General features: G+C 45.3%; 1 protein-coding gene across 1 annotated transcript; it reads left to right on the top strand.

The window, feature by feature from the left end:
- Positions 1-1,401: 1,401 nt before the first annotated feature.
- On the top strand, positions 1,402-24,985 carry LOC130924477 (TBC1 domain family member 9B). Its single transcript, XM_057851086.1, has 22 exons — positions 1,402-1,599; positions 5,470-5,580; positions 5,641-5,759; positions 5,818-6,049; positions 6,194-6,443; positions 8,164-8,371; positions 8,439-8,774; positions 9,597-9,747; positions 11,630-11,844; positions 11,904-12,021; positions 12,080-12,282; positions 12,336-12,418; positions 12,480-12,600; positions 14,451-14,549; positions 14,620-14,688; positions 17,410-17,647; positions 17,707-17,772; positions 21,281-21,349; positions 21,423-21,452; positions 23,941-23,994; positions 24,060-24,145; positions 24,218-24,985. Exons 1-22 carry the CDS (start codon positions 1,482-1,484, stop codon positions 24,584-24,586), a joined length of 3,345 nt encoding a protein of 1,114 aa, XP_057707069.1. The 5' UTR covers positions 1,402-1,481; the 3' UTR covers positions 24,587-24,985.
- The last annotated feature ends 588 nt before the right edge of the window (positions 24,986-25,573 follow it).

Below are 25,573 nucleotides of genomic sequence, written 5' to 3'. Positions count from 1 at the left end.
ATTTTATTGTCATCATCATCGGTATCATTGACAGTCATTGATAATTACTAAATGTGATATGATTTGCCCGAAGGAACTGAAGAAGAAGACAAAGGCGGACGGGATGAAGCATATGCTTATCAGTTTCCCGTCCCCCATACAACTAAAGACGCACTTTCAGGCATGGAACATACATCAAAACTGTACAATAACACAATCAAAAATCTGAGTTTAGCAGAGCTGAGAGTGCGTCTGTATGCGGTGAAGGCTGAGCAGCGAATTTCAGCACAATGAGTGAGCATGGTGTAATTATTGACATCAACAATGGCGAGCTACTAGTTGATTTTTTGAGTGAAAATTTTACAAATTTTAATAAAACGAAAACATTAAGAGGGGTTTTAATATAACATTTCTTTAACTTGTACTAACATTTATCTTTTAAGAACTACAAGTCTTTCTATCCAAGGATAGCTTTAACAGAATATTAATGCCATCTTGTTGATTTATTGTTATAATAAACAAATACAGTACTTATGTACCGTATGTTGAATGTATATATCCATCTTGTGTCTTATCTTTCCATTCCAACAATTTACCGAAAAATATGGCATATTTTATAGATGGTTTGAATTGCGATTAATTACGATTAATTAATTTTTAAACTGTAATTAACTCGATTAAAAAATTAAATCTTTTGACAGACTTAAATAATAATGATAACTAGAAACTGCAATGTCTGGAGAAATTACTCTGGGTCTTTGCTGTGTGGAGATACAGATCTTAGCCCCGCCCAGGTTGGTTTGGGGACAATTAGGGGACAATATCAGAAAACTTCCTGTTGATTTGGGGACATTTGGGGGAAGTGGCCTGGTCATATTAGGTCATTTGGGACCATCTGGGGGCATGGCCTGCTCATATCTGGTCATTTGGGGATATTTTGGGGGCGTGGCCTATTCATATTAGGTCATTTGGGGGTGTGGCCTGGTTATATCAGGTCAATTTGGGACATTTGGGGGGCGTGACCTAGTCATATTGGGACATTTGGGGGGCGTGGCCTGGTCATAACTGGTCATTTGGGAACATTTTGGGGGCGCGGCTTGATCAAATCAGGTCTTATGCCGATCGGTCAAACTGTTCGGGCTGTGCAGCGCGCCAAAGAAATGATAGAAATCCCATTCAAAAAGAAAAACTGAATAACACTATCTGGGTCATTTTTCAAAGACCCAGATAATAATAATCACTTGCATTACAACAGGACTCTGGCACCACTTAGTGCTGGGGCCCAAAAAACAAATACCCTACAATGAGAACAACTCTGTCCCAAAATGGCCGTCAGTTAGTCCGCCGATTCAACCGTGATACATAAACCGGTGTGACATCTATGCTGATTTAGGGGGCGTGTCGCGCGCGTCATACCCGGAAGTGATGTGCAGTCAGCAGACTCGGCGCAAAACAACAGGGCGACCGAGCAGAACTGCTTCTTGGAGCTTCTCGCAAGGAGCATGTGGATCCACCCGGAGGAGGTTCTGCTAGCCGGCCCGCTTTGGGTATCCGAGCGGGCCAACCCTTTCTTCATCCTGCAGAAGCGACGAGGGCACGGCCGCGGAGGAGGACTCTCCGGTTAGTCGTCGTGCTCTTCGTTTGCAGACCCGTTAACTCTCGTCCACTCGTTTTCAAGTTTCATCGGCGAGTCCGAAAGAGAAAAATGACGTCTTCTCGGTACTTCGAAGTGGTTCTTCTGCTCCCATATTTTGCTAGCAACACAACCAGCATCCCATCGGGAAGGATGTTTTTCACTCATTGGCTAAAATTGACGGACATAGACGTCAAATCCATCTGTATCTGTCGAGCTCGCAGCGAATGCTCATTCACTGCTAGCCCTTCCAGTTCAAACGGATTGGACGTCGACAAGTGATAAACTCATTTCAGTTGACGGCAGAAGCATGAAAAGACAGTTCACCGCCCCTACTAAAGTGTCCTCAGGGCGGCCATGTTGGTAGGGGCAACATTCCCATTCAAGTCAATGCATTGAGATCAGAGGTTGCGCTAGACTTATTCGTTGTCTGTCATTTTGACTGACAGTCATAAAAATCCGGTCATAATCTATTTTTACCCGTCACTTAAATTTTTAAAATAATAATAATGACATATTCAATAGCAGTGTGGGTCAAAAGCGGTGCGTTACTTACTCAACTCTGAATAAATTGAAGAAACTACCAGCCATGTTGTGTCTACTCTCTGCTCTGTTGATTTGTCATCCAAGACTCGGGGTGCGTTCAGGTTTGAGAATAGCGCACGTACTTCTGACTCCAAGCTGTTTGTCCCTGCTCATTCAATTAGGCTACGTTCATACTACAGGTCTTAATGCACAAATCTGATTTTTTTGTCATATCCGTTTTTTTTGGCGTACCCGTTCAGACTGCTTTTGTCCATTGAGACAATTCAAGTATTACGCATGCGCGCTAATTCGCAGTCCGACACGCGCCGGTGCGCAGAAGCATCAAAACAAATGACAAGTCATCCGTCATTCCAGGGATATCATATTTTACTTTTCAAAAGGAGGAGACAAATAACAGACATAAATAATCCCCGTTTAGGCTTATATTCACAGTTTATATGGATCGATAGCATGCACGCATTGTCCGTGCATGTCACACACACATACGGGCAGTTTTCCCCGACTCTCCAAGACGGGCTGCAGCCAGACCCCTCTCCCGACTCTCGGCCGTGTAGGAAATGTTGAAATATAGCGCACATAGAGCAGAGAGAAAACCGATCATTCTCATGCTTATCCTCAACCCATTTTTATTTTTTTTATGACTTGTCAAGCCCGGCCCTTCCCCAAAAGCCGTGTTCACTGCAAGCTAGGCGCTAATAACGCACAGCTGAAATCGGATTTGGGACACTGGACGGTACAGACCGCCGCGACAGTCTGGAAAAATGTGGCCCAGATCGGATTTCAACCACATACAAAAATGACCCAGATGGGATTTGAAATGGTCCACTTCTATGCGACTTGTCCCGTTCAGACTGTCAAGTTAATGCCTGACTCGAGTCGGAAAAACACGAAAAAAATTGGATTCTTGCATTAAGACCTGTAGAATGAACATAGCCTTAGACAATGCTCTCTAAAGCTTCCTAACGTTTCCCTGTTTGCTACACCTGAATGTTAGTTCGGACATTTTTCCGAGTAAGGCCGACGACGTCATGCATCAAGAGAGACAATAGCTATTTAATATGCTCACTCGCCATCCTGTGGTCTGGGGTGTGAATTGCAACCTGTCAAAATGACGGATGGACTTCAGTTTTTTCCGTCACCGTTTTAAAAAAACGGTCAACGACGGAAAATATTCGGTTAACGCGACCCCTGCTCAAAACCAACAGGAAGTAGCCCGTAACTGCCCCAAAATCTACAGGAAGTGACCTCTAAATGCCTCGAAATCAACAGGCATTTTCAGGCCGCTTCCTGTTGATTTCTGGGCATTCATAGGTCACTTCCTGTTGATTTTGGGTCACTTCCTGTTGATTTTGGGCCATTGAAGGGGCACTCCCTGTTTATTTCGTAGCATTTACGGGTCACGTCTTGTTGATTTTGGGTTGCTGAAAAGAAAATGACATGAATAGGAAGTGACTCAAAACCAACAGGAAGTAGCCCGTAAATGCCCTGAAAGCAACAGGAAGTGATCTGTACTGTAAATGTTTCGAAATCAACAGGAAGTGACCCAAAATCAACAGGAAGTGACATGAAATCAACAGGAAGTGACCTGTAATTGCCCCAAAATCAATAGGAAGTGACCCCTAAATGCTGCAAAATAAACAGGAAGTGACCTGTAATGCCTCAAAATCAACAGGAAGTGACCCGAAATCAACAGGAAGTGACCTGTAAATGCCCCAAATTCAACAGGAAGTGACCTCTAAATGCCTCGAAATCAACAGGCACTTTCAGGCCACGTCCTGTTGATTTCTGGGCATTCAGAGGTCACTTCCTGTTGATTTTGGGGCATTGAAGGGGCACTCCCTGTTTATTTTGTAGCATTTACGGGTCACGTCTTGATGATTTTCGGTTACTGAAAAGAAAATGACACGAATAGGAAGTGACTCAAAACCAACAGGAAGTAGCCTGTAAAGGCCCCAAAATCAACAGGAAGTGACCTGTAAATGCCTCGAAGGCAACAGGAAGTGAACTGTAATTGCCCCAAAATGAATAGGAAGTGACCCGAAATCAACAGGCAGTGACCCGTAAATGCCCCGAAATCAACAGGAAGTGACCCCAAAATGCTGAAAAACAGGAAGTGACCTGTAAATGCCTCCAAATCAACAGGAAGTGACCTCTAAATGCCTCGAAATCAACAGGCATTTTCAGGCCACTTCTTGTTGATTTCTGGGCATTCATAGGTCACTTCCTGTTGATTTTGGGTCACTTCACTGTCACTTTTGGGACCTCTAAATGCCTCGAAATCAACAGGCATTTTCAGGCCACTCCCTGTTGATATCTGGGCATTCATAGGTCACTTCCTGTTGATTTTGGGTCACTTCCTGTTGATTTTGGGGCATTGAAGGGGCACTCCCTGTTTATTTTGTAGCATTTACGGGTCACGTCTTGTTGATTTTGGGTTACCGAAAAGATGACATGAATAGGAAAAGACTCTAAACCAACAGGAAGTAGCCTGTAAAGGCCCCAAAATCAACAGGAATTGACCCCAAATCAACAGGAAGTGATCTGTAAATGCCCCGAAATCAACAGGAAGTGACCTGTAAATGCCCCAAATTCAACAGGAAGTGACATGTAAATGCCTCGAAATCAACAGGCATTTTCAGGCCACTTCCTGTTTATTTTGGGGCATTGAAGGGGCACTCCCTGTTTATTTTGTTGCATTTACGGATCACGTCTTGTTGATTTTGGGTTACTGAAAAGAAAATGACATGAATAGGAAGTGACTCAAAACCAACAGGAAGTGGCCCGTAAATGCCCCGAAAGCAACAGGAAGTGACCAGTACTGTAAATGTTTCGAAATCAACAGGAAGTGACCCAAAATCAACAGGAAGTGACATGAAGTCAACAGAAAGTGACCTGTGATTGCCCCGAAATCAATAGGAAGTGACCCCAAAATGCTGAAAAACAGGAAGTGACCTGTAAGTGCCTCCAAATCAACAGGAAGTGACCCGAAATCAACAGGAAGTGACCTGTAAATGCCCGAAATCAACAGGAAGTGACCTGTAAATGCTTCAAAATCAACAGGAAGTGACCCTAGATTGCCCTAAAACCAATAGGAAGTGATAAAAAACATACAGGAAATGACGGCAAACGCCCCCAAATGAACTCACTGCCTGAGATTTGGTTGCCTTTGATGGCCATAGATAACTGCCAACCCTCTCGCTTCAAATGAATTGGACGCCTCCAAGTGATAAACTCATGCGCGCTAATGAATCTACTCGAAACTAGCACCGTGTTAGTATCAAGAACTTCTTGATGTTTCCTCTCTTATGCAGGTCTTCTGGTGGGGACTCTGGACGTGGTCCTGGACTCCAGCGCCAGGGCGGCCCCTTACAGGATCCTCCTCCAGACGGGCGACTCTCAGATCTTCTGGAACCTAGCCTGCGGTGAGCCCCGGGCGAACTTTGGCTAAACGTCGACGTTTAACCCCTTTCGGCATCTGGCAGGTTCCTCTCGCAAGGAGATAACGGAGCACTGGGATTGGCTGGAGGCCAACTTGCTGCAGACCATCTCCATCTTCGACAACGACCAGGATGTCACCACCTTCGTGAAAGGGAAGATTTCGGTATGTTTGCGTCGGGAGCGTCTCGGCGCCTGGCGGTCTCACCGGTGCGTTTGTTCAGGGCATGATCGCGGAAGAGAAGCGTCTGTCGCCGGGCGAGGAACAGGAACAAGACTGCGGCAAGTTCCGAGAAGCCCAGCTGAAGATGAGGAAACTGTTCGGGATGCCGGAGGAGGAAAAACTGGTCAACTATTACTCGTGCAGCTACTGGAAAGGTCGCGTTCCACGTCAGGGTTGGCTCTACCTTTCCGTCAATCACCTCTGCTTCTACTCCTTCCTGCTGGGGAAAGAAGGTGAGCTTTACCATCTTTCTCCTGTACCCCGAACAAGAACTTATTTTTGGAACAGTATCTTCTTTGGTTGCTGTTTACTGTCTGGGACTTGGAAGTTGTCGTGTTGCTAGCAATAAGCGCATAGCTGCTTTGTTTGTCCACTAGTGACTCTGGTGGTCCAGTGGACAGAAGTGACCCAACTAGAGAAGAACGCCACCTTGGTGTTCCCGGAGAGCATCCGCGTGAGAACCCGGACGGGTGAGCACTTCTTCTCCGTCTTCCTGGACATCAACGATACCTTCAAGCTGATGGAGCAGTTGGCCAACATGGCCATGCGCCAGCTGCTGGACAACGCCGCCGACCGCTCGCTGCCCAAAGCTCGCAAGGCCCTCAAGAACGTCTCTGCGCTGAAGAGGTCCGAAAAGTTGCCTTATGTATTTTATTATATATGATATGAATTATTGGACCCATTGATTGGTTCGAGTGACTCAATAGCCATAGGAAGTGACCCAGAAATGCCACAAAATCAACAGGAAGTGACCTTGAAATGCCTGAAAATAAACAGGAAGTGACCCGATATCTACAGGATATCCGAGATGCCTCAAAATCAACAGGAAGTGACCCGCCAATGCCCCAAAATCCAACAGGAATTGACCTTGGAATTCCTCAAAATCAAGAGGAAGCGATCCCAGAATGCCCCCAAATCGGCAGGAAGTGACCCAATATTAATAGGAAGTGACCCTGAAATGCCCACATATCAACAGGAAGTGACCTGATATATCGATGATCGCAGCAAAGCTATCGTCGTGTTTTCTGGTCTAATGACCAAAATCAACAGGAATTCCCAATATCAACAAGAAGTGACCCTGAAGTGGCCCACTATCAACAGGAAGTGACCCTGAAATGCCCCAAAATCAACAGAAAGTGACCCGGTATGAACAGGAAGTGAAGCTGAAATGCCCCCAAATCAACAGTGACTCAGAAATCCACCCATATCAACAGGAAGTGACCCAATATGAACAGGAAGTAAGCACAAATGCTTCAAAATCAACAGGAAGGGACCCTGAAAATCCCCACAATCAGCAGGAAGTGACCCAATATGAACAAGAAGCAAACCCAAAATGCCCTCAAAGTGACTCGATAATCAGGAAGTGACACTGAAATACCCCCAAATCAGCAGAAAGTCCTGACATCAACAGGAAGTGACCGTGAAGTGGCGTAAAATCAAGAAGGAAGTCCTTATATCAACAGGAAGTGACTCATTATGAACAGGAAGTGACCTTGAAATGCCCCCAAATCAACGGCAAGTGGCATAATATGCACAGAAAGTTAACCCTGGAATGCCAACAAATCAACAGGAAGTGACCCAATATCTTAAGGAAGTGAGCCAGGAATGCCTCAAAATCAACAGGAAGTGAGGCAATTTGTACAGGAAGTGGACCTGAAATGCCAACAAATACACAGGAAGTGACCTGATTTCTATAGGAAGTGACCCTAGAATGCCTGAAAATCAACAGGAAGTGATCAGGTATCTACAGGAAGTGAGCCTGGAATGCCTCAAAACAACAGGAAGCGACCTTATATGTACAGGAAGTGGACCCAAAATGCCAACAAATCAACAGGAAGTGACCCTGTATCAACAGGAATGGGGCCTGGAATGCCTCGAAATCAACAGGAAGTGACCCGGTAGCTACAGGAAGTGACCATGTAATGCCAACAACTCAACAGGAAGTGACCTGATTTCTACAGGAAGTGACCCTGGAGTCCCTCCAGATTAACAGAAAGTGACCCTGTAATGCCTCAAAAACACAGGAAGTGACCCAATATGTACAGGAAGTGACCCTGTAATGCCAACAAATCAACAGGAAGTGACCCAATATGTACAGGAAGTGGTCCCAAAATGCAACAATCAACAGAAAGCGACTCCGAATTACCCCGATATCAACAGGAAGTGACCCAATATGAACAAAAAGTCAACCTGAAATGCCCCCAAATCAACAGGAAGTGACCCAATAAACAGGAAGTGACTCTGAAATGCCCCCAAATCAACAGGAAATGACTCCATATGAGCAGGAACTTAGACTAACGTAGTTCTGTGTTAGTTTTCGGTTGAAACTGCGTTTGCGGTCCGTCAGGGATCTTGACGCGTGTGCCAAGAACGAGCGATATCGCAGCGCCTTCCGCCTAACTGAAGACGAGCGTCTGGACGGCCACACGGACTGCACTCTCTGGGCGCCCTTCGCCAAGACTCACGTGCCGGGCCAGCTCTTCATCTCCGACAACTACATCTGCTTCAGCAGCCGCCGAGAAGACCTCTGCCGGCTCATCGTCCCTCTCAGAGAGGTCCGGGCCTAGTCCCCGAAAATGCCGCCGTTCCGAGATCGCCGACCGACTCCCTGTCGTCCCTCAGGTGTCGGTGGTGGAGAAGGCGGACAGCAGCGACGTTCTTCCGTGCCCACTCTCCATCAGCACCAAGAGCAAAAGCAACTTCCTGTTCGCCAACCTGAAAGACCGAGACTTCCTCGTCCAGCGCATCTCTGACTTCCTGCAGCGGACGCCGGACGGCTCGCGAGGGGATGCCATGGTGCGACCGAAACCCGTCCGCCGTTGTCTACGTCGCGACTCTTTGTTGAGGTCGTTTCGTGTCCCGCAGGCGCCCTTTTACGGCCCCGACGCCCCCACTGCCACTCAAGGTCTTCTGGAGCTTTACCGCAAAGACGCCCCTGAGGACTTGGGACCCAAAGCCGTGAGTCATTGTTTGCAGTTTTTAAAGAGTATGGCAGGGCTCCAGGAGCGGGGCCTCTTCTTCATCTGGACTGTTGCTTGCGTGGGCGTGGGTGGAGATTTTGGGGGTCCAGAGTCACTTCCTGTAGAGGGTTATTTCCTGTGCATTTTTGGGAATTCCCCCGCCCCGCGGTGGCCTCTTGGTATGCACCCGCTTCCGCCTTCCTCTCCAACTTTCCAGCCGGACGCCCTCCTCAGGCCCCGGCATAGATCGGCGGGTAGATTCAGGCGGGATGACATGGTGTCACCCTCTCCAAGTGGAGATCCTCTCCTGCCCCAGGCCCTAGTAGTGGGCCGTTGGGGTCCGGCAGTGACTGGTGATCCGGGTAATCCAGCGGTGGAACATCCCCTCGTCCTTACCCTGAGGGCTGGTTGATGGGGGCACGGATGGCGGACGGGGGACCGCCTTGGTGCTGGTTGATAGTGGCACGAATGGGGAACTGGGTATGCACTGACCCCCAGGGGTATGGCCCCTTTGCCAGAGCTGCAGGGGGAGGGGTGTGCTGCGCTCGCACCACCCTCCCCTTTGGCAGGGGCGGTCCAGGCGGCCCGCGCAGCATTTCTGCAGGACTTCCACACTTTGGAGTGGGTTCACATATGACTAGGTACAATTAGACACACTCGGGTAAATGAGATAGTCGGTGCCAGCATTAGCGATCAGGTAGCATAGAATAGGATGTGAACGTATCCACACCAGCTGCAGTTTGCGGACTGATTTTTTTTTTGTAGAGAACTGTAGGTACGCCATTGCAATGTCCTCATTTCTTTGTGTCCTGTGCATCAGATGAAGGAGAAGATGAAGGAGGAGGCGTGGAACATCCACTTCTCTGAATTCGGCCGAGGAGTCTGCATGTACAGAACGCCCAGGAGCCGAGAACTGGTCCTCAATGGCATTCCCGACAAGCTCCGTGGAGAACTCTGGTTACTTTTCTCAGGTAAGGTTGCTCGCTCTCATTGATGGTAGATACCTTCTATAATAGATTTTTTTCAAACTCCTATTGATTTCCAACCCAAATTACCTGATATCAACAGGAAGTGACCTTTAGATGCCCCAAAATCAACAGGAAGTGGCCCAAAATCTTCAGGAAATTACTCTGAAATGCCTCAAAATCAATTTGGAAGTGACCCAATATGTACAGGAAATGAACATGAAATGTCCCCAAATCAACAGGAAGTGACCCGATACAACCAGGAAGTGACCTGATGAAAACAGGAAGTGACGCTGATATGCCTCAAAATCAACAGGAAGTGGCCCAAAATCTGCAGGAAATTACTCTGAAATGCCTCAAAATCAATTTGGAAGTGACCTTGAAATACCCTCAAATCAACAGGAAGTGGCCCACATCCTGCAGGAAATGACTCTGAAATGCCTCAAAATCAATTTGGAAGTGACCCAATATGTACAGGAAGTGAACCTTAAATGCCCTAAAATTAAAAATTTAATTAGAATATTTTTTTTCTCATCGAATACTCGAGTTAATCAATTAATCGTTGCAGCACTAGTTCACTTCCTGTTCATTTTGGTTTACTTCCTTGTAGTTTTGGGGCATTTTTGGGTAATTTCCTGTTTAGTTTGTGTTACTTCCTGATCATTTTAGGTCATTACTGGGTCACTTCCCGTTCATTTAGGTTTACTTCCTGGTAGTTTCGAACCATTTTTAGGTGATTTCCTATTTATTTTGTGTTATTTCCTGTTAATTTCGGATGAACAGGTTACTTCCTGTTGATTTTGGGGCATTACTGGGTCACTTCCTGTTCATTTGGGGTTACTTCCTGGTAGTTTTGGGTGACTTCCTGTTTATTTTGTTACTTCCTGTTAAATTCGGATGAATGACAGGTTACTTTCTGTTGATTTGGGGCATTTTTGGGTAACTTCCTGTTGATTTTGTGTTACTTCCTATTAAGTTGGAATGAGTAACAAGTTACTTCCTGTTGATTTTTGGGCATTACTGGGTCACTTCCTGTTCATTTGGGGTTACTTCCTGGTAGTTTTGGGTGACTTCCTGTTTGTTTTGTTTTACTTCCTATAAATTCAGATGTTAACAGGTTACTTCCTGTTCATTTTGGTTTACTTCCTGGTAGTTTTTGAGTATTTTCGAGTGACTTCCTATTTATTTAGTCTTACTTCCTGTTAATTTCGGATGATTAACATGTTATCATCTGTTGATTTTGGGGCATTCTTAGGTCACTTCCTGCTCATTTTGGTTTACTTCCTTGTAGTTTTGGGGCAGTTTTGATTAACTTCCTGTTTTGTTTGGGTTACTTCCTGATATTTTTGGATGATTAATATGTTACTATCTGTTGATTTTGGGACAATACTGGGTCACTTCCTGTTCATTTTGGTTTACTTCCTGGTAGTTTTGGGACATTTTTGGGTAAGTTCCTGTTTAGTTTGTGTTATTTCCTGTTAATTTCAAATGATGAACAGGTTACTTCCTGTTGATTTTGGGGCATTACTGGGTCACTTCCTATTTATTTGGGGTTACTTCCTGGTAGTTTTGGGTGACTTCCTGTTTATTTTGTTACTTCCTGTTAATTTTGGATGATTAACAGGTTACTTCCTATTGATTTGGGGCATTTTTGGGTAACTTCCTGATTATTTTGTGTTACTTCCTATTAATTTTGGATGATTAACAAGTTACTTCCTGTTGATCTTTGGGCATTAGTGGGTCACTCCCTGATCTTTTAGGGTTACGTCCTGCTGGTTTTGGTGCATTTCCAGGTTTACCTTCTGATGTAGCTTTGGTCTCAAAGCAATAAACACCTCCTCCATCTTGTTTTGTTTGTCTTCGCGTCTCTTCGACACGATGGGCGTAGGAGCATTGAACCAAATGTCGACGCAACCGGGTTACTACAGCGAGCTTGCGGAGCGGGCGGCGGGCCAGTGCTCTTTGGCCACGGAAGAGATCGAGCGGGACCTTCACCGCTCCATGCCTGAGCACCGAGCCTTCCAAAACGAGACTGGCATCGCCGCCCTGCGCCGGGTCCTCACTGCTTACGCTCACCGGAACCCGGGCATCGGATACTGCCAGGTGGGTGTCCCCCGCCGTCCGACGTGGGCGCGCCTGACCTGGTACGACACCGTCTTTAGGCCATGAACATCGTGACGTCGGTCCTGCTGCTGTACTGCACCGAGGAGGAAGCCTTCTGGCTGTTGGTGGCGCTCTGCGAACGCATGCTGCCGGACTACTACAACACGCGAGTCGTGGGTATGTAGCAAAGCGGCGAGCTAGGCGTTTCCGGCTTAGTCTTACGTCTGACCTACAGGGGCGCTGGTGGACCAGGGGGTGTTCGAGGAGCTGACCAGGGCCTTCCTACCTCTGCTTTACGAGCACATGCGCGAACTAGGCGTCATCTCCACCATCAGCCTTTCTTGGTTCCTCACCATCTTCCTGTCCGTCATGCCGTTCGACAGCGCCGTGATTCTTGTGGACTGCTTCTTCTACGAGGGCGTCAAAATCATCTTCCAGGTACGCCGCAGTTAGCCGCGGACCGGCTCGGCGCTAACCCCCGTTGCCCGCAGGTCGCTCTGGCGGTGCTCCACGACAACACGGACGCCTTGTTGGCCTGCGTCGATGAGGGAGAAGCCATGACCGTCCTGGGGAGGTAAGCGCTAGCGATGACGCAAGCTAGCCGGATCCAGCGTGACGTGCGCGTTCGCACGTAGGTATTTGGACAACGTGGTGAACAAGCAGACGGCCGTGTCAGTTGACACTCCCGCACGTGACGACGGAGATGAGCCGCCGCCGGAGATCGACATCTTCCGCCTCATCGAGTCGTCCTACGAGGTGAGACGCCAATTTCCGTTAGTTCGGGGGTGTCGAAACTTTGGCTCAGTTAAAAGTGACTTTTAAAGACGCTACTTATCCTGCAATTTATGTCCAAATTGCATCGTTTATACCCCACAAAATTCAGGACTCTAAGGGGCACAACAGTTCTATTCAGTTTTGGCTAAGTTCGGCCAAAGTTTGCCTAAAAATATACCCATTCATTCATTTCTAATGGCCAAAATTTCCCATTAATTTCCAATGGCCCCATTTGCCTTCCATTCATTTCAATAGCACAAAAACCATTCATTCTTACTGATTTCCAACCCAAGGGGCTCAATATCAACAGGAAGTGACCCTTAAGTGCTCCCAAACCAACAGACAGGAAGTGGTCCAAAATGAACAGGAAGTGTCCATGGAATGCCCCAAAATCAACAAAAAGTGACCCCGGAATATCTCCAAATCAACAGGATGTGACCCAATATGAACAGGAAGTGACCCTGAAATACCCTCAAACTCTACAGGAAGTGACCTGATAACAACAGGAAGTGACCCTGAAATGCCTCAAAATCAACAGGAAGTGACCCAATATCTACAGGAAGTGAACACAAAGTGCCCCCATATACACAGGAAGTCACTCAATATGAACAGGAAGTTAAGCCGACCTGTAAATGCCTCAAAATCAACAGGAAGTGACTTAGTATGTACAGGAAGTGGCCCCAAAATGTTCCCAAATCAACAGGAAGTGACCCAATAAACACGAAGTGACTCTGAAATACCCCCAATTTAACAGGAAGACCTGATATCAACAGGAAGTGACCCTGAAGTCGGTCAAAATCAAAGTGGCCCGATAAACAGGAAGTAACCCTGAAATGCCCCCAGCTCAACAGCAAGTAGCCCAGTATGAACAGGAAGTGAACCCAAAATGCCAACAAATCAATTGGAAGTGACGAGATATCTACAGGATTTGACCCTGAAATGCCTCAAAATCAACATGAAGTGACCTAATATGTACAGGAAGTGGACCCAAAATGCAAACTAATCAATAGGAAGTGACTTGGTTTGTATAGGAAGTGACCCTGGAATGCCTCAAAATCAACAGGAAGTGACCCGATATCAACAGGAAGTGAGCCTGGAATACCTCAAAACCAACAGGAAGTGTCTCGATATCAACAGGAAGTGAGCCTGGAATGCCATAAAATCAACAGGAAGTGACCCAATCTGTACAGTACATGAACCCAAAATGCCCCCAACTCAACAGGAAGTGACCCGATACCTATAGGAAGTGACCCTGGAATGCCTCAAAATCAAGAGGAAATGACCCAGTCTGTACAGGACGTGAACCCAAAATTCCCCCAAATCAACAGGAAGTGACCCGATACCTATAGGAAGTGATACTGGAATGCCTCAAAATCAACAGGAAGTGACCTGTTATCTACAGGAAGTGACCCCAAAATGCCTTAAAATCAATAGGAAGTGATCCTTAATGTAAAGGAAGTGAACCAACAAAAAATCAACAGGAAGTGCCAACATCTATAGAAAGTGACCCTGGAATGCCTCAAAATCAACAGGAAGTGACCCAATATGTACAGGAAGTGAACCCTAAATGCCCCAAATTCAACTGGAATTGACCAGATACCAACAGGAAGTCACTCTGGAATGCCTCAAAATCAGCAGGAAGTGATCCAATATAAACAGGAAATGAACCTGAAATGCCCCAAAATCAACAGGAAATGACCATATTCTCCAGTTTGAACTATTACCGGAACATCTCACCTGCAATCATATTCTTCAAAAGTTTGGACACCCTAGCATTAGTCTGACGGCCGCTTTGGGTCTCACCAGTGGTTTTTCTCGACTTGCGCCGGCAGAAGTTCGGCAGCCTCCGCGCCGACGTCATCGAGCAGATGAGGTTCAAACAGAGGTTAAAGGTCATCCAGTCGCTGGAGGACACTGCCAAACGGAGTGTGGTAAGCCTCTTATACGGCTAATGGGCCGTGGGCCGGCAGGTCGCGCTTTTGACGCTTTCGACGGCCGCAGGTGAGATCTGTGATGACTGAGTCGGCGTTTGGCATCGAGGAGCTGGAGGACCTCTACTGTCTCTTCAAGGTGGGTTGACAATCAATGCCATTGAACGTACAGTTCCGCCAAAATTTGTCCAAAACATACCAATTTATTTCTAATAGCCAAAATTTCCCATTGATTTCCAATGGCACTATTCGCCATTCATTACAAAAGCACAAAAACTTTCAGTCTTATTGATTTTCAACACAAGTGACCCAGTATCAACAGGAAGTGACCCCAAAATCTCCCCATATCAACAGGAAGTGACCCAATATGAACAGGAAGCAACACTGAAATGCCCAAAAATCAATAGCAAGTGACCCCAAAATCAACAGGAAGTGACCTGATTATCTAAAGGAAGTAACAATGGAATGCCTCGAAATCTTATGGAAGTGACCAAATCCCCCCATAAAAACAGGAAGTGACCCAATGTGTATGTGAGGTGAATCTAAAAAAACCCTAAATTAACAGGAAGTGACCTCAAAATGCCTTCAAATCAACCGTGAGTGACCCAATATGTACAGGGAGTGACTCTTAAATGCCACAAATTCAACAGGAAGTGACCCTGGAAAGCCAAAAAAATCAACAGGAAGTGACCTGAGTTAATCAGGAAGTTTGAGATGACTCAAAATCAACAGGAACTGATCCTGGATTGACTCTAAATTAACAGGAAGTTACCCGGTATTTACAGGAAGTGACCTGAGTTAACCAGGAAGTTTGAAATGACTCAAAATCCACAGTAAGTGACCCTGGATTGACTCAAAATCAAGAGGAAGTTACCCAATATTTACAGGATGTGACCAAGGAATCCCTCAAAATGAACAGGAAGTGACCCAGCATGTAGAATAAGTGAGCCTTGAATACCTCAAAATGAACAGGAAGTGATCCAGTATGTACAGGAAGTGAACCCAAAATTTCCCCCATATCAACAGAAAGTGACCAGATATTTACAGGAAGTGACCATGGAATGCCTCAAAATGAACAGGAAGTGACCGAATGTGTACAGGAAGTGAACCCAAAATTTCTCCCCATATCAACAGGAAGTGACCAGATATGTACAGGAAGTGACCATGGAATGCCCTCAAATCAATAGTAAGTGATCAATATTTACAGGAAGTGAACCCAAAATGCAACCATATCAACAGGAAGTCACCCAATATGAACATGAGGTTAAGCCAAAATGCCCCCAAATCTAAAGGAAGTGACCCCCCTATGTACAGGAAGTGACACTGAAATGCTCCAAAATCAACAGGAAGTGACCCAATACGAACAGGAAGTGAACTCAAAATTCCCCAAAATCTAGAGGAGGTGACCCTGAAATGTTTCAAAATCAACAAGAAGTCACCCAATATGTACAGGAAGTGACCCCAAACTGCCCCAAAATCAACAGGAAGTGACCCCAAAATGCCTCCAAATCAAGCAGAAGTGACTCGGAATGAACAGGAAGTGACCCTGGAATGCCCAAAAATCAACAGGAAGTGACCCCGGAATGCCTCAAAATCAACAGGAAGTGACCCTAAAATGCCTTCAAATCAACCAATTTGTACAGGAAATGACCTCGAAATGCCCCAAAATCAACAGGAAGTGACCTAATATGTACAGGAAGTGACCCCAAAAGTGCCCCCAAATCAACAGGGAGTGACCCCAAAATGCCTCCAAATCAACCAGAAGTGACTCGGGATGAACAGGAAGTGACCCTGAAATGGCCAAAAATCACCAGGAAGTGACCCAATATGAACAGGAAGTGAACTCGAAATGCCACAAAATCAAAAGGAAGTGATACTGAAATGGGCAAAAACCAACAGGAAGTGACCCTGGAATGTCTCATAATCAACAGGAAGTGACCCTAAAATGCCTTCAAATCAACCAATTTGTACAGGAAATGACCTCGAAATGCCCCCAAATCAACAGGAGGTGACCCTGAAATGTTTCAAAATCAACAGGAAGTCACCCAATATGTACAGGAAGTGACCACAAACTACCCCGGAATCAACAGGAAGTCACCCCAAAATGCCTCCAAATCAAGCAGAAGTGACTCGGGATGAACAGGAAGTGACCCTGAAATGGCTAAAAATCAATAGGAAGTGACCCAATATGAACAGGAAGTGAACTCGAAATGCCACAAAATCAATAGGAAGTGATACTGAAATGGGCAAAAATCAACAGGAAGTGACCCTGGAATACCTCATAATCAACAGGAAGTGATCCTAAAATGCCTTCAAATCAACCAATTTGTACAGGAAATGACCACGAAATGCCCCAAAATCAACAGGAAGTGACCCCGAATCAACAGGAAGTGACCCCATAATGCCTCCAAATCAAGCAGAAGTGACTCGGGATGAACAGGAAGTGACACTGAAATGGCCAAAAATCAACAGGAAGTCATCCTGGAATGCCCCAAAAAATCAACAGGAAGTGACCCAATATGTACATGAATTGACCCCAAGTGCCCCCAAATCAACAGGAAGTGACCCCAAAATGCCTTCTAACCAACCAGAAGTGACTCGGAATGAACAGGAAGTGACCCTGAAATGGCCAAAATTCAACAGGAAGTGACCTTGGAATGCCCAAGAATCAACAGGAAGTCAGCCAATATGTTCAGGAAGTGCCCCCAGATCAACAGGAAGTGACCCCAAAATTCCCTCTAATCAACAGGAAGTGACCCAATATGTACAGGACGTCACCTGAAAATGACCCCAAATCAACAGGAAGTGACCTCATCTGGCAACACTGCGTGTCCTATTACCTGCTTCCCCCTCCTTTCAGGACCAGCACATGAGCAGCTGCTACTGGGGCGGCGGCGCGGCGGCCGAGCGGCACGACCCCAGCCTGCCGTACCTGGAGCAGTACCGCATCGACGCCGCCCAGTTCTCGCGGCTGTCGTGCGCCCTGTCCGCCTGGCCCTGTGCCGAGCACGCGCCCGTCCTGGCCGCCCGCCTCTTCAGGATGCTGGACCGCAACCGCGACGGCTTAGTCAACTTTAAGGAGTTTGTGGCGGCGCTCAGTAAGTGCGCCGACGTCGCCGACTCGGGCGCCGACCCCTCACCTATTCATCCCCCGTAGGTGGGATGTACCACGGAGATGTGACCGATAAACTCAAGCTGCTCTACAAGCTCCACCTACCCCCAGGTAACTCCGCCTACTCAACTTGATACATACTCGGACACAAAATGGCGTACTCCGAGTTTAGCATAAAAAGTATGGAAAAGTACTGAAATATTGTACCCGAATACAATATTTGTAATCCTGTTGATTTTGGGGCATTCGCGGGTCACTTCCTGTTGATTAAGGGGCATTTAAATAGGCATTTCCTATTCAATTTGGGTCACTTCCTGTTGATTTTAGGGCATTCCTGGGTCTTTCCCTGTTTATAAGGCATTTATATTAGCATTTCCTCTTTATTTTGGGTCACTTCCTGTACACATTGCAACATTTCCTATCAACTTTAGCCCTTTACCAGGTTACTTCCTGTTCATTGGTCACTTCCTGTTAAATTTGGAGCATTCGCAAGTCACTTCCTGTTGATTTGGGGGCATTTGAATAGGCGTTTCGTGTTCATTTTGGGTCACTTCCTGTGATTTTAGGGCATTCCTGGGTCATTTCCTGTTTTTTTAAGGCATTTAAATGGGGATTTCCTGATTATTTTGGGCTACTTCCTGTACACTTTGCATCATTTCCTATTACTATTAGCTCATTTACAGGTCACTTCCGGTTTATTTTGGGTCACTTCCTGTACACTGTGTATCATTTCCAATCAATTTTAGCCCATTTCCAGGTCACTTCCTGTTCCTTGGTCACTGTCTGTTAATTTTGGGGCATTCTCGGGTCACTTCCTGTACATTTCCATCATTTCCTGTTGATTTTAGCACATTTATGGGTCACTTTCTGTTGATTATGGGTCACTTCCTATTGTTTTTGAGGCATTTTGGGGTCACTTCTTGTACATTTTGCATCATGTCCTATCAGTATAAGCCCATTTCACGGTCACTTTCTGTTCACTGGTCACTTCCTGTTGATTTTAGGGCATTCCTGGGTCTTTCCCTGTTTATAAGGCATTTATATTAGCATTTCCTCTTTATTTTGGGTCACTTCCTGTACACATTGCAACATTTCCTATCAACTTTAGCCCTTTACCAGGTTACTTCCTGTTCATTGGTCACTTCCTGTTAAATTTGGAGCATTCGCAAGTCACTTCCTGTTGATTTGGGGGCATTTGAATAGGCGTTTCGTGTTCATTTTGGGTCACTTCCTGTGATTTTAGGGCATTCCTGGGTCATTTCCTGTTTTTTTAAGGCATTTAAATGGGGATTTCCTGATTATTTTGGGCTACTTCCTGTAAACTTTGCATCATTTCCTATTACTATTAGCTCATTTACAGGTCACTTCCGGTTTATTTTGGGTCACTTCCTGTACACTGTGTATCATTTCCAATCAATTTTAGCCCATTTCCAGGTCACTTCCTGTTCCTTGGTCACTGTCTGTTAATTTTGGGGCATTCTCGGGTCACTTCCTGTACATTTCCATCATTTCCTGTTGATTTTAGCACATTTATGGGTCACTTTCTGTTGATTATGGGTCACTTCCTATTGTTTTTGAGGCATTTTGGGGTCACTTCTTGTACATTTTGCATCATGTCCTATCAGTATAAGCCCATTTCAGGGTCACTTTCTGTTCACTGGTCACTTCCTGTTGATATCGGGGCATTCCGAGGTCACTTCCTGTACATTTTTGATCATTTCCTATTAATTTCAGTACATTTTGGGGCTACTTCCTATCCATTTTGGATCATTTCCTGTCTATTTTAGCAGAATGCTGGGTCACTTCCTGTTCATTGGTCACTTCCTGTTGACTTTGGGGCATTCCGAAGTCACTTCCTGTACATTTTGGATCATTTCCTGTTGATTTTAGCACATTTATGGGTCACTTTCTGTTGATTTTGGGTCACTTCCTGTACATGTTGGATCATTTCCAGTTGATTATGACACACTTCTGGGTCACTTCTTGTTCATTGGTCACTTCCTGTACATTTTGCATCATTTCCTATTAATATTAGCACAATTTCAGGTCACTTCCTGTTGATTTTGGGTCACTTCCTATTGTTTTTGAGGCATTTTGGGGTCACTTCATGTACATTTTGCATCATGTCCTATTAATATTAGCCCATTTCACGGTCACTTTCTGTTCATTGGTCATTTCCTGTTGATTTCGGGGCTATTTCCTATCCATTTTGGATCATTTCCTGTTGATTTTAGCACATTTATGGGTCACTTTCTGTTGATTTTGGGTCACTTCCTGTACATGTTGGATCATTTCCAGTTGATTTTGGCACACTTCTGGGTCACTTCTTGTTCATTGGTCACTTCCTATACATTTTGCATCATTTCCTCTTAATATTAGCACAATTTCAGGTCACTTCCTGTTGATTTTGGGTCACTTCCTATTGTTTTTTTAGGCATTCCGAGGTCACTTCCTGTACATTTCTGATCATTTCCTATTAATTTCTGTACATTTTGGGGCTACTTCCTATCCATTTTGGATCATTTCCTGTCTATTTTAGCAGAATGCTGTGTCACTTCCTGTTCATTGGTCACTTCCTGTTGACTTTGGGGCATTCCGAGGTCACTTCCTGTACATTTTTGATCATTTCCTATTAATTTCAGTACATTTTGGGGCTACTTCCTATCCATTTTGGATCATTTCCTGTCTATTTTAGCAGAATGCTGGGTCACTTCCTGTTCATTGGTCACTTCCTGTTGACTTTGGGGCATTCCGAAGTCACTTCCTGTACATTTTGGATCATTTCCTGTTGATTTTAGCACATTTATGGGTCACTTTCTGTTGATTTTGGGTCACTTCCTGTACATGTTGGATCATTTCCACTTGATTTTGGCACACTTCTGGGTCACTTCTTGTTCATTGGTCACTTCCTGTACATTTTGCATCATTTCCTATTAATATTAGCACAATTTCAGGTCACTTCCTGTTGATTTTGGGTCACTTCCTTTTGTTTTTGAGGCATTTTGGGGTCACTTCCTGGACATTTTGCATCATGTCCTGTCAGTATTAGCCCACTTTACGGTCACTTTCTGTTCATTGGTCACTTCCTGTTGATTTTGGGGCATTCCAAGGTCACTTCCTGTACATTTTGGATCATTTCCTGTTTTAGCACATTTTGGGGCTACTTCCTATCCATTTTGGATCATTTCCTGTTGATTTTAGCAGAATGCTGGGCCACTTCCTGTTCATTGGTCACTTCCTGTTGATTTTGAGGCATTCCAAGGTCACTTCTTGTACATTTTGGATTATTTCCTGTTGATTTTAGTACAATTCTGGGTCACTTCCTGTACATTTTGCATTGTTTCCTATTCATGTGAACACACTTCCAGGTCACATCCTGTTGATTTTGGGTCAGTTTCTTTTATTTTTACGGTCAAAAATAATGACCGCCAATGGAGAAACATGAAATGAGTTCATTAGAAAATGACGTATTTATATTCTTTTTATTTTATTTATATAGAATTGAAAATATTATTGAGTATTAGTATTTAGACATTTTGATTAAAACATGTTATTATTGTCACACGACTACCTCAAACACGAAGAAGATAATTTAGCGCTTTGCGTGATTGTTTTTCAGCTTTTTGTCCTGAGGAGGCGGAGTCTGCGTCGGAGGCGGCAAACTTCTTCACTAACGACGTGCAAAAAGGTACGAACGATGATTCTTTACTCGAAAAGGTTCAACAAGCTTCTGACCTTTCCTCTTCTCTCTCCTCCTCCAGAAGCAGAAGTCTCGTCTCCTCCACAACAAGGTTAGACTGTCGATTAAATGGCCACCGGGTGGCGGTGTTGAACCATAACAATTCAGCAAAGGGGTTCCCAATGGGCATACAACATGGCACCCATGGCAGCCATTTTTCAAAATAGCCACCAGCTGCAAAAGTAGACCAAGTCTGGTCACTTCCTGTTGATTTTGAGCAATTTCGGGGTCACTTCCTGTTATTTTTGAGTAAAGTCAGGGTCACTTCCTGTCAATACAGATCACTTCCTGTTGATTTGGGGGAATTTTGGGTGCACCTCCTGTTCATATTGGATCACTTCCTGATGATTTGGCGGCATTTTGGGTTCACTTCCAGTTCATATTGGGTCACTTCCTGTTGTTTTTGAGGCAATTTCGGGGTCACTTCCCGTTGAGTTTAAGGTATTTCGGGGTCATTTCCTGTTGATTTTCAAGCATTCCAGGGTTACTTCCTGTTAATGTTCAGGCATTTCGCACTTCCTGTCGATTTTGGGTCACTTCCTGTTGGTTTTGAGACGATTCCTGGGTCATTTCCTGTTGATTTTAAGGTTTTCTGAGGTGACTTTCTGTAGATATTTAGTCGATTCCTGAGTCATTTCCTGTTGATTTTAAGGATTTCTGAGGTGACTTCCTGTTGATTTTGAGGGCCTTTTAGGTTCACATCCCGTACATATTGGGTCACTTCCTGTTGATTTTGAGGCGATTCCGGGGTCACTTCCTGTTGATTTGGTGGGATTTCGGTTTCACTTCCTGTTGTTTTCGAGTAAATTCATGGTCACTTCCTGTCAATACAGGTCACTTCCTGTTGATTTGGGGGCATTTTGGATTCACTTCCATTTCATATTGGGTCACTTCCTGTTGTTTGTAGGGTTTTCCGGGGTCACTTTCTGTTGATTTAGAGGCATTCCAGGGTCACTTCCTGTTAATAACGGGTCACTTCCTGTTGATGTGGGGGCATTTTGGCTTCTCTTCCTGTGCATATTGGGTCCCTTCCTGATGAATTGGGGGGATTTTGGTTTCACTTCTTGTTCATATTGGGTCACTTCCTGTTGAATTTGAGGCGATTCCGGGGTCACTTCCTGTTGATTTTCAAGCATTCCAGGGTCACTTCCTGTTAATTTTCAGGCATCTCGCACTTCCTGTTGATATTGGGCCACTTCTTGTTGATTTTGGGGGCATTTTGGGTTGACTTCCAGTGCATATCGGGTCACTTCCTGTTATTTTTGAGGCATACTGATGTCACTTTAAATGGGTCCTGTTGTTTTTGAGTAAATTCAGGGTCACTTTGTGCCGATACAAGTCACTTCCTGTTGATTTTGGGTGCATTTTGGGTTCACTTCCTGTACATAATGAGTCACTTACTGTTGATTTTGGGTTACTGAACAGGAAGTGATTTGTAAATGCCCACAAAACTGGCGTTTTTCATTGCCATTGATGGCGGCAGACAATAGTCATACCTAATGTATATACATATACCGTAATTTTCGCATTATAAGGCGCACCTGACTATAAGCCGCTACCGACCAAATTTGGCTAGAAAACGGCATTTGTTCATAGATAAGCCGCACTGGACTATAAGCCGCAGCTGTCCTGACAGTATTGTGGACTATTTAGACCAAAAGATATAAACCGGTAACACTTCATTTGACAGCAGCGGCATCATATGGCTGTCATTAGACCAAATGAACCACCATGAGGCTTTGAACCAATTGCCTGCAAAGCTCCATTGCTTCAGGAAGCTTCATTTGACCATCACTGCTCCCTTGGGGGAGACAGACAACCTCTGCTGCCACCTGCAATCAACACTGTTGTTGTCCAAACATGCCTCCTAGGATGCATTGCAGCGCTACAGATGTAAATTCAATCAAAATTCATGTTCTGGGCTAATTGTGTCTTCAGTTACTGTTCTAGTTGTTTCATTCATTGCTAGTTATGGTATTTGGTAACACTTTATTTGACAGTGGTGCCATAAGACTGTCATTAGACAATCATAATTATGATATCACACTGTCACGAACATTTAGGAACGCTTATAACAGATGTCATTTAGTGTTATCCGCCAAATTATCTCATTTTTGAATGGAAGTGAAGAATCCAACCTGGACATAAGAGGAGTTAGTGACATAATTAGCTGGATGACACTTAATGACATAAGCATTCAGTTATTCCCATAATAGTGTCATGTCATAATCATGACGGTCTTATCACAGTGTTATGATGCCGCTGTCAAATAAGTGTTACCTATTAACCAAAATAAATCAACAAATAAGCCGCACTGGACTATAAGCCGCAGGATTCAAAATAAAGGAAAAAAGTAGCGGCTTATAGTCTGAAAATTACGGTACATACATATATATACTTATATGGTATGTATATATAATATACCTTTTATAGATCTACTACAAACAGGAAGTACAAGTAAGAGTAATCTTTTTTGAAAGGCGGGACAAATTATATTCAGTGTCTTAATGACTTTGAATAACAATTATGATTCGGCACAGGCGAGGAGGCCCGATCCGAGTCGGACGTGGGCGGCACGGGCGAGGAGAAGAAAGGTAAGCGAGCGTCGAGCGTCCAGTGGTGGTTCCCGTTGTTGACCTTTAACCCGGATGCGCGTCAGAAGACTACAGGTACTACCTGAGCATGTGGGCCGAGGAGAAGGAGCCCAAGCGGGAATCCATCAAAGATCTCCCCACGATGAAGCAGGTCAGCGCGAAGCCGAGTGGTTGGTAGGTACGCCCGCTCGCCCGCCGTTACTCACACGTGCTCTGTGCGTAGGATCAATTCATCGAGTTGTGCAAGACCTTGTACAACATGTTCAGCGAGGAGGAAAGCCACGAGCAGCAACTCTACCACGCCATCGCCACCGTAGCCAGCCTGCTGCTGCGCATCGGCGAAGCGGGCAAGAAGTTCAACAACAAGGCGGACGACGGCGCCGACGCCGATTGGGCCGTCACCTTCGAGCAAGTGCTGGCGTCCATCTTGACCGAGGCGCCGCTAGTGGAGTACTTTGAGAGGAAACGGGACATACAAGCCCAGGTGGCCGCCCTCAAAGCCCGGCGTGCGGAGGAGAGGCGGAGCGACTCCGCCTCCTCCCGGGACGCCCCCGTTCAACCCCGCCTCCACGTCGGCCGGCAAGAGACTTGAAAAATAGCCATTTTTTATGGGAGAGGGATATAAAACCCTCCCAAAATGTGAATTCCTAACGGCAGTTTTTCAATTTTCTCGAGAAAAACGACAACAAAGAGTCAACGTCACGGACTATGAATCCATTCGGATCGATCGACAGATTGCTTTTTAACCGATTGGCTGCTACGGACATCGATAAGCATCCAATTGGTTTGAGTACGTTTCAAACGGATTGCACGTCTACTAGTAATGAACTCCTTTTTAACTCACGGATGATTGGACGCCACGTGATTGGACGTCAAGAGACCGAAATTGACAATTTGTATATGAAGCGCACGTCACTTTTATTGTTAACTTTTTGCCTTTTTACTCCGCCGTCCTGTCACATGAATAATCAATAAACAAATATTGACTGAAACACTCAAAATACAGGTATATTTATCTTGTTTTTACACAAAAAATGACCATGTAGAGTACCTTACCTTACCATACCCTACCCTACCCAACTCCTAGTAATCTACTCTACTCCTAGTAATCTACTCTTATCCTACCTACCCTACAGTACTCTGCTCCTAGTAATCTACTCTACCCTACTTCTAGTTATCTACTCCACTCTACTCCTAGTAATCTACTTTTAGTAATCTACTCCTAGTAATCTACTCCATCCATTATCTGCCATTTAATCCGTGGTCGGGTCGCAAGGGCATCAGTTTAAGCAGGGAAGGCCAGACTTCCCTCTGCCCAGCCACTTCAACCAGCTCCTCCGACGGGATCCCAAGGCGTTCCCAGACCAGCCGAGAGACATGGTCTCTCCAGTGTGTCCCTGGGGCCTCCCGCCGGTGGGACATGCCCAGAACACCTCCAGAAAGGCGTCCAGGAGGCATCCAAACCGGATGCCCGAGCCACCCCAACTGGCTCCTCTCAATTTGGAGGAGTTAAGACTTGACACTGAGTCTACTCCACTTTAATCCTAGTAATATACCCTACTCCTAGTAATCTACTCTA

Source organism: Corythoichthys intestinalis, chromosome 11 (assembly GCF_030265065.1).
Source record: "Corythoichthys intestinalis isolate RoL2023-P3 chromosome 11, ASM3026506v1, whole genome shotgun sequence".
Lineage (NCBI taxonomy): Eukaryota > Metazoa > Chordata > Actinopteri > Syngnathiformes > Syngnathidae > Corythoichthys > Corythoichthys intestinalis.
The sequence above is the reverse complement of the archived record's forward strand: the minus strand, read 5'-3'. Positions and strand labels throughout refer to the sequence as shown.